General features: G+C 36.2%; 1 protein-coding gene across 1 annotated transcript in view; it reads left to right on the forward strand.

Moving 5' to 3' along the window:
- The first annotated feature begins 5,137 nt into the window (after positions 1-5,137).
- The window catches only part of LOC149791256 (uncharacterized), a 20,298-nt gene continuing 14,984 nt past the window's right edge, over positions 5,138-10,451 (forward strand). Inside the window, exon 1 of the mRNA XM_089971322.1 lies at positions 5,138-5,209. Coding sequence (XP_089827448.1) covers positions 5,149-5,209 — 61 coding nt within the window. The 5' untranslated portion in view covers positions 5,138-5,148. The remainder of the gene's footprint in view (positions 5,210-10,451) is intronic.

Raw genomic sequence — 10,451 nt, forward strand, 5'->3', positions numbered from 1 at the left:
GTTTAGGATTTTATGTTACGTTTGCTGTGGTAAAAAAGTAGTCTTTAGTTTCTTCGTTAGTGAAGAAAAAATATCTCTTCAAAATAAACAAGTCGATATATCGCAAATGTTCCCCAGGGTATAAGTGTTGAAAGGAGTATAAAATACTCTACTGAACCTATTTAAAGTCCAAGCAATGCAAGTTTAGCATTATGCTATATCTGTTGATTATCAATCCATCCATCCATCCATCCATCCATACGTCTATCCAGCATGTTCATTATTAAGAGTGGAGAAACACTTTCGTGCTGAGTGGTGTTTTATTATTAAGATGCGCAAGAGACATGTATATGTAGCACGATATTATTTTCATTAGTATATCAAATTCAATAACTACAGCTAAACGTCAGTTATCCGGACACCTCGGAATACAATTTCGATTGAATAATCGGTCGTCAGATTAATCGATATTTGGTCAGAAAGTATAATTAGAAATGGAAGTATCTGGATTAAGTGGGTAGGTTACTCGTATGTTCGACTGTACATGTATAACTAATTAAATACACATGACATTTGATATGCGTCTGACATGTTTAAAATGCAAAAAATGTAAAATAAAACTATTATTACGGTACCTTGATTAAATAGTTCACAGCTACCAAATATCTACTCGCACCATCGGTGACAGAATGGTAAGATAAGAGTTCCATGGCCATCTTGTGTATGGTTTCCAGAAAACAACTGTCAAAATGATTTAGTCAAGTTACGCTTGTTTGATGTTATTATTATTATTATTATTATTATTATCTATTTTTTCACACACATGTTACATAAGCCTGGAGCGCACGTTTGCTGCTGAAAGGGTTCTAACTGAACCTATCTCAAAGCTCTGTTTGAACAGTTTGGCAAGAGTTGTCTTCCTTACACAATGAAATATATATTTTTAGTGAAGTGGACCCTTATCTCGAGTAACACTCATAAGGGCGACAAGATACTTTTAAATGTTTATAAAATTTGAGATGGAGCAACGAGCTTTTAAATGTTTCTAACAATAAAGAGGGACAAGTTTATTTTTAAACGTTTTGAAACAATCAAGGGGGAACAAGTGGCTTTAAAATCTTTGTAACAATCAAGATGGAGGCGTGTTTTTTAAAAGCAAATATGTAAACATGAAGAGGATAACAGGGGACTTTTAAATGTAAGAATAAAGAGGGGTACTAAGGAATTTTAAACGCTTCCAGCAATCGAGAGGGGGATGAGGGACATTTAAAAACTTGTAACAACCAAACGTGGAACGATAAGTTTTAAATGTTTGCAGCAATCAAGATATCGATGAAGGGCTTTACTTTTATTTTTGTAAATAAATGATACACAGTTAATATTTCCATATTAGTGTGGTTAAATATTAGGACCGTTATCAATATCGGTAATCACGTTTATTTGGGTATGGGTCTTGGGCATTGACATTTCCCATAGAACAACCTTTTGTACCTGATGTTTACCACATTCTTTATTCGAATCCTAGTAACATATTTTATCTTGCTGGCAGCTTCGAATATTCTAGAAATGAACTTAACCCTCATCCTGGTCTTTCTCTTGTATCTTAGTTGTTTTTAAAAAAAACACAGAATCTTGTTTACTTGAGAAATGACTAATTCCAGCGATAACATTTGAAGCAGAAGTAATTTGTATTGATGTGTTCATGTTCTGATTTGGGTGAAATTATTCAAATTATTCTTTCAATGAAAACACAAAGTGCTCTAAAATAATATTCTTGGACAGATACATTAATCTGGAAAATACAGTGAATTCAGACAAGGATAGCTTGGGTTATATCATTGTGATTAATTGGACGACTGTTAGTACACTATCACTCTTCAGGCTACATATAAATTAGTACATTCAGGACTACAGGCTACTTAACGCCTTCAGCGCTGGATCTTATTTCGAATCGTTGGAATTAGTTAGAACTTTATTCATTAGGACTGATGATATAACGTTTTTGACTAGTTGTTGTTTGATTCGCAATACAGAAAGATTTTTTAAAATTTGTTACCTTTGCATTCTAGGGATATCAAATATGTTGAATTTGATAAAACTTGTTGGTTTTTCGCTCCTTTCCGAAGGTTCCAGTGACTTGAGTAGCTCGAGCGTCCGCTACGGATGCGGGAGGTCGCGGGTTGGAAACCCGGTCAAGTTATATCAAAGACATAAACATGGTACTAGCAGCTGCCTCCCTTGGCGCTCAAGCATTACGAAGTTAGTGTTAGAACTGGTCGGGTTAGTGTCTGGATAATATGACTGACCGGGGCATTATGTTTCATCTCTCCTGCATTTTGCTCCAGTGCTATCCATGACTATAAAGGACACACGATACTAATTATAAGGAAGAACTGTGAACCAGTCTAGAAATGGGTGGTGAATCACATGTGATGATAGTTTAAATAAGTTTGGAATGTCAGCATCTCTTGATGCTTCGTGTGTGTGCGCATTTGTTTTAGTCACAAACGGGCAATGGCCTCTTATTATTTTGACCTGTTATGTGGCAAACTTATTTGTTTTGTTTGATTGATATGAATAGGGATGCACTGCATCTTATTTCATGGAGAGTCAGCAAGTAAAGAAATGCAGTTTTGAAATTTAAAACATTTAAAACTTGTCTTATAGCCAGTGAGAGATGAAAATACAATGCGTCATGTAATTTGATATCCTGTGATGTCATACTTGCTGATGTCAGCATGCTTGTGTTTCTTTTGTGTAGCATGCATGCAATAGAAAGATAACATGAAGACACAAAGGCAGAAAACTATTTTAATAGCAAGAATAAGTCACTAATAAGTACAATACAACACAGCAACATGTAATGCGGATGCAATTTAGCTATAAACATTGGTATCACATAAAACGCTATTGCACTATTATCCATGCAAAGCATGGCCACTTCTTTCTTACAATATTAATGAGTAAAATACAACTTTTTCTAAAAAAATTAAATCTGGTTATAGAACACACGGTACTAATTATGCGGAAGAACTGTGAACCAGTCTAGAAATGGGCAGATAGAGTATTTACGGGTTTGGTGTCCATAATTGGTTAATAATGAACATTAAAAGTTTAGTAAAAAATATCTTTTGAGAGCTTATCCTATATGTAATTTAAACAAAGTATAGACAAAATCATATTGATGCAATTTTAGTATTTGTACAGGCTTGACTCAGGAGTACTCAATAATGAAAGTAGCACCTGATTCGTTTGGTGCAGAATCAATATCATGTGTTTCATGCTCACGTAGATAAACAAAATGCTGCGGCTCATATGGTGTTCTCCACGCATAAGCTTGCACCAAGGTTAGATGTCATTGGAGAATTATAGGTCTCATCACCAGCACCCATAAAGTTTAAGTTATTAAATTTTGAATATGATAGTGTTTCCATATGTTTATTTTTGGAGTTAAATTAGTACCGCGAGCCCTAAACTGCTGCACTGCAGACATCGTAGCGATACTATTAAAAAGTTTAAAACTATGTTTAAAATCCAAGCACACCCACACCCACCCACGCACTCCCTTCTATAATTTAGTTTCAAGTCATTGAGTAGCACTATGTTTAAACTGTCTGCAACAATCAGGTGGGGGACGAGGGGATTTTAAATATTTTGAAACGATCAAGAGGAGGAGGAGGAGGTTATTTTAAACTATTTTGGAACAACATATAACAAGTGATTTATATCTTCGTTTCTGATGGATTTGTTATGCATTTCATTTTATTGTTTGAAACTTCATTGAGATGATCACTGTATGTCGTTTTAAGGTGAAGCGCGCTTTTTATATCTGAGTGCTTTAAATACGGTATAGTTAGAATATAATGTCTTGGCAAAACGCTTACAGAGTTTGCCTTAAAATACGTTATTGGAGTAATGGTTACAAAACAAATCCTTGAATTGTTATGGCTCGATTGTTGTCGTGCAGAAAAGAGGAACGTAAATATTAGAAAGAGAACTCACATGAATAACAAACGTGGTCTATGTTGATAGGAAGTCACATTATACTGGTAAGCGTTACGTAGGTAAATTAAAATAAAGAACCCGGAATGGTATAAGACACTAGCACATCTATTCATCGATCCTACCACTCCGGTCACCTGCTGGTCGGATGCGGGAGGTAGTGGGTTAGAAACCTGGTTAGGTCATACCAATGACTTGTAAAATTGGTTCCACCAACTGCCTCGCTAGGTGCTCATCATTATGAGGTTAGTGATGGGACTGGTCGGCCCGGTGCCAGGATAAAGTACTGGGTGGGACATCTTGCTACATTTCTGCGGCACGATGCCCTACTGCGATGTGACTGCACAATTTTTAAAGCTACGTTAAAAATCCTTGTCTCAGACTCGCACACATCCACTGATCCATAGCTGAGCAGGTACATAGGTGCGTGATTTCTCTTTCTTCATACAAGATGCCCCACACCAAATATTCCTCTGTGATTACAATTTGCATTAGACATTACACTATTGGCTATGGGATTAGAACATAGTAGTTTCTCAGCTGGTTGTAGGTTTATACAGGCCAAACTTGTATATGCCGAAAGCTGTGGTTCCTATGTATGATCTTGCTGCACCTGGCTTGACTTTAATTTAATGACAAAATTAATTGCATCAGTTATATTCTAACGTCCTTCTGCTAGATATATAAAAAACATAATTAATTTTTAATCACGGCATTACCTACGAGGCGTACTCTAAATGTGTACACTTTTTCCCAAAAATATTTAAAGGTTGGGTATAACGTCAGCTTCTTGAAAATCTGATACGTGTGCATTTTGAGCGTTGAATTAAAACAGAACGGATTGATTTGAAGAATATAAAATACCAGTCCACTATACACAAATGTTTGCTTTAGCATAACTGTTAAATACAAAAGATATCTAAAACAAATTTCAAGTATATTTTGTTTTTACTGAAGCTATAGAGGCATTTCCAAATGCAGGCGAAATGGAATAACACACTGTTCATGTGGCGCTTTATTCTAACTCGACGCTTTCGTTACACACGCAATTCATGTTTTCACCTTCACTTTGTATATATTATTTTCGTATTTTTTCATATCATCTATTTATCACTTACAAAAACTTAATACTATCTTTACATATCGTTTCAGTGAGGGACGAATAAGATGATGCAGACATGGGAAGGCACATTTACATTCATCTGTCTGGTGCTCGTGGCATTTTCAAGTAACTATTTTCCCCTTTCTATCTCAATGTCTGCCAATTTCTTTTTTTATACTTTTTTTCTTCTTCTAACATCATTAACGCTCTCGTGGCATAGTGGTTAGAACGTCCTCTTCGGAGGCGGTAGGTAATGGGTTCGAACCCCAGTCGAGTCATACCAAATACTTGTACAAATGGTTTAAGAGATTCATCGCTAGGCGCTCAGCATTATGAGGCTGGTGTTCGGACTGGTCTGCCTGGTGTCAGGATAATGTGACTGGAAGCGAGATCACGTTAAATGTCGTCCGCATGATACACCAGTGTTATATATTATTATAAACTGCCACACTGCAGACATTGTAGCGATATGACTACATTGTTAAAGCTACGCTAAAAATCCAAATAACACACACACACACACACACACACACACATATATATATATATATCATTGGCGTATAAAGATCTGTACCTTTTGAAATGTTACATTTAAGCAATAGGTTTATCATTTGACGCAATAATGATTTAATTTTACGCAATGTCTTTGCTTAAACTTGTATTATTTGACATATGTTTCACTAATATATCATACTCCATCTCCATGCGAGTCGTATGAAAGACTTAAAATAATGGTGCCAACCGCATCCTCACTAGGCGCTCAGCATTAAGAGTTAATGTCAGGACTGGTCGGTCCGGTGTATGTGTAAGATTTGACCTGATATGGATGTTTTGGTTAAAGGACAACACAACACAAAGTGATGAAAGATAGAAGTTTATGAAATGAATTAATACAAGTATGTATATCATCTACACTTACAGTGTGATTCTTTCAAGCACTAAACACACGACTAGTTCAATTACTTTACTTACGCAAACATTCACAAATGGGAAAACAAAATTGTCATTCATATATTTTCATTTAACGAAGACAAGATTCATACAATCTCATATAAAGAAAGTATGATTAATATAATCTCATGTAATGAAAGCAAGAGTCATATAATCACATACAATGAAGGTGACTCGATCGAAACACCGAATGTTCTATTTACTCAGTTGAAAGAAACATGATCAATTGTAATCAACAATTGTACCAAACATGACTCGTGACTCAGTCATATTTACATTCCACACGATTCATGACCACTTATGACTAATATAAATACTTGTATAAACTTGCAAACGAAACAGTTTGACCTGGTTCATATGTCCATTGTCCAACCACACAGTTCTCCTGAATTCTTGGGTTGGCCCACACTTGTATTGGACCCCCTTTATTGATCCACTATGTGCACAAATTTACAAAACAACACTTCCGTCCATGTATGGCCTTGATGGTCGCACCTGCTTCCATCTCCAAACATACATACAGACAGCTTGACCAGCAGGCTGATCAATCCGAACACACACAGACAGCTAAAATAAAACCAACCTGGTCATACTAACAGGTACGGAATTAACATCTATAAACACATGCTACTGAATTAAACTCTTAATAGCGTCTTGTAACAGTTCAATAGTTCACCACGTTTCAAATCTGCATAGTGGTAAAGGCAATATTTCCCGCTACGACCTTAAAAACTGAATATCTTCACATGTTTAATAAAATAAAAATGTACCAAATATCCCTATGGCTGTAGAACAAAATGGAGAACGTACACTCCTTGAAAAAATCACATATCCAGTATGTCAATTAGACAAGAAATTTGCCTTAAATCTACGGGAAAATTAGTATTAGCAAGTATAAAATACCCGTGCATATCGTGCTTTTTGTGTCGGTCACCGCAAGCGATCTAGGACAAGATAGATGCTAGCTCAGTAACTTAGCTAAAACATTTATCCACCCGAGGTAACGTTGTACGCATGTACGCAAAAAATGAGCAAATCGTTCTAAGGCGAAAACAAGCTATTTCTTGCCTTATTCTGTGACAGTTAGGATAATGTGACTTGGTGGGACATCATGCTACACGTCTGCGGCATGATGCGCCAATGTTAGAGTTCACCATAAACTGCCGTTCTGCAGATATTGTAGCTGCATGACTGAACAATTGTTAAAGCTACGTTAACAACCGAAATCACACACGCACACACACACACACACACACACACACACACACACACACACACGTATAACCTATCACACGATGTGACTGGCTATTATAATTAATTATAAACTGTATAGTTTCTGAAACTAACTCAAGTGCATAGGCAATTTTGGATATATTTATATTGGATGGTTAATATCTACATTGAACATGAGGAAGGTTAATTCTGAGGTCTTATCAGTTTTGATATTTTATGAGTTTCTTCTATTGAAAATCGTCTCTGTCGGGGTGTTTGTCTTTTTCTGTTGTTGCGGTTAAACGCCATTGTTCAGCACAATACAAGCTGTACAAGGCGGCCAGTGTATTTGTTGAAGGAAGAACGTGGGAAAATCCCTGGATGAGCCATCGGCCCACGGTGAGCTACTGCCAAGCTTTACTGCATATCCAGGTTGAGACGTATGAGCGATCACCTAAGGCATTCACCTTAGACTATCGCCCATCAGGAACACCGTCTCCGCTGGATACAGTAGAGACGATATGGTACATGTGCTATGTAGGAAAAATACGAACTTTGAGGACTACGTGCCAAACAATACTCAATGAAAACAGCTTGTGCTTTTCGTTTATGCAAAAGATGGTTTGTAGAAACGCTGCCAACTGAAGATATAGAGACTTATGAAATGCATGGTATGAACTCATTGGGACGCCGCATTCATTCTTCATCACGGTAAGAAAACAAACGGACAGCCGTATGAACCAGATTCGTTTAATTCAATCCAGGACAGACTGCTCCGGTGACCTAGAGCGTCCGCCTCGGAAGAGGAAGGTTGTGGGTTCGATCCCTGGCCGAGTCATAACAAAGACTTACATAGTAGTAACAGCCGCCTCGTTTTGCGCTCAGCATTAAGAGGTTAGTGTTATGACTGTTGGGCCTGGTGTTTGTATCTGACCACCACCCATCCACCTATCCACGTCCAACTGTATTTGTGCGCATTTAAATTAAATTGTTAATATCAAAATTTATTTTCATCATGGAAGTCTTATTTAGGTGTTTTGATTATTTTTCCTCTATATTTTTGTTATGGATGTATTTGTTTAGATTATCGATGCCAATTTACCTTTCGTTCCGTTCCCGAGCCTGAACCTTGTATTTAAAAATTGGACTGACTTTTATCCTAAGGCGTTACATCTTATGGCTGATTTTTTCGTTTGTTGTGGACATTATATATTGGTCCCTGACATGGACCGATATAAGTTTGTTATTTTATGCAATGACTTTTTTTGTGCATATTTGCATTCGTGAAACTGTTCCATTTGTGCATTTGTTAAGAGTAGTTATCTTTGGATCATATTCGCTATTGTGTTTATTTTGTATTTTATAGTATATGAAAAAAAGAGATATATGGTTCTTTGGTTTCGTATGACTAGAGCTAGCCGAGACGGAAACACAAAAGCCGATCCCGACCCGTTATCATTTAAAAAATAATGCAGTTATTTCTGACAATTGCTAGGGCAATGTGTTAATATTTCGAACAGTTTGCGCTAAATATGATTAAAACATTTGTGACCCGAGCATTGGCACATTGCAGGATACATAACTGGAAATACACTTTGAATGTTTTTTAAGATCACTGTAAGAGATAAAAAGAAAACACGTTGTTTTTTGGGACAGCGTGTCTGTATGAAACGTGTCGTTTGAACTCACAGTTGTTTTGCTTTGGGCCATGTTGTTGCTGTGTGCGTGTTTCATGAGACTCCCATGTGAGCCGGGTATTGATGGCGGTCATCATCATCGTTCTCTACTTAAGGGACATACCTCAGCAGTTTATTTTTAGAAAGTTTACCTATATTATTATTTTGTAGAGTTTATGTTAATGTTATGTTAGTCACTGTGTTTTCAATTAATGTAATATTGCTCGATTAGGGTATTGAGAAGTTATGGTTTGGGATTGTAAATATTTCTAATATATGGAAATGAAAGATTATGTTGCTCAAACATCCCGTTCTACCCCAGACATTCAAATAGATCACATGAAAGTAATGTAGTACAATCACTCTGAAAAATTAAAACAAAAATATCAGCATAGGCTGGAATATCGTGAAGAACAGCTAACCATTCGGGACGGAAACAACCACTGAGAGGTTACGAGTTGGGTCCATTGGTGCTTTTTTATTGTACAATTGATATATCACATACTGTATAAGTCAGAACAGTGATTTATATATATATATATATATATATATATATATATATATATATATATATATATATATATATATATATATATATGTTGGGGTTTGGACCGAAACAAGGAAATCCCAGTCAAGGGGTTATATTATTTTTCTCCCCACGAGGCTTGTTTTCATGAGAAGACATATAATGTAATCCAACGAACGACTGGGATTTCCTTCTCTCGGTCCGAACCCAACGTAGATTATTTTTCTCACCTAAAATGTTCCTTTAAAGCAAAACAAATTCTTCACTAGTGTCCTCGCCCAATGTTTACACGCGGCGCATGACGATAAATATGTTAATTAGGGCTGTGGTGTGACCGTTACGTCCGAGGTACACAGTTTATACGCGTGAGCAAAGAAAAATAACAGCATAAAACGTCGCATAGTAATGAGGTATTATCACATTTAATATATGGATGTTATATGAAATTGACAATAAATAATTCATACTTATTACAAGAAACTGTTTTATTGTAATTAGGTCCAATTTTGTAAAGTTATATTGTAAATAATTAAACGATATTGGCTACTCAGCTCTACTGTATTTATACTTAGTACAAGCTGTAACGAAGAGTAACATCTTGCTTTTTTTACTCATGGGTAATTAGAGATCTGTGTCACTATCGTATATAACTATTCTTTTCTTTGGAGGAGGTGAAACTGTTTGCGACATACTTGTGTTGTCCTTAATATTGATTGTAAAGTTACCCCGGTGTATAATATACCCTCCAAAAACGGACTCTAGCGGATAATCATGTGCTAAACATTCAAGTTCACCGATTCTTTGAACATTTATCTTTTCGTCCTGGAAATATGTCTAGCGTTAAAGTGAATTTGCTTACGGATTGATGTGCTGACGGATAAATGATTCCTTCTGGCTGGTAAGTGCATTTTTTGTCATTATATAATGATGGTATAGTTTTGATTCAGCCGGAGCACAATGGAGATGCTTAACAATATTAGAATAAAGCATGTTTTATATAACA

Source organism: Sinohyriopsis cumingii, chromosome 9, assembly GCF_028554795.1.
Source record: "Sinohyriopsis cumingii isolate HCF-2022 chromosome 9, ASM2855479v2, whole genome shotgun sequence".
NCBI lineage: Eukaryota > Metazoa > Mollusca > Bivalvia > Unionida > Unionidae > Sinohyriopsis > Sinohyriopsis cumingii.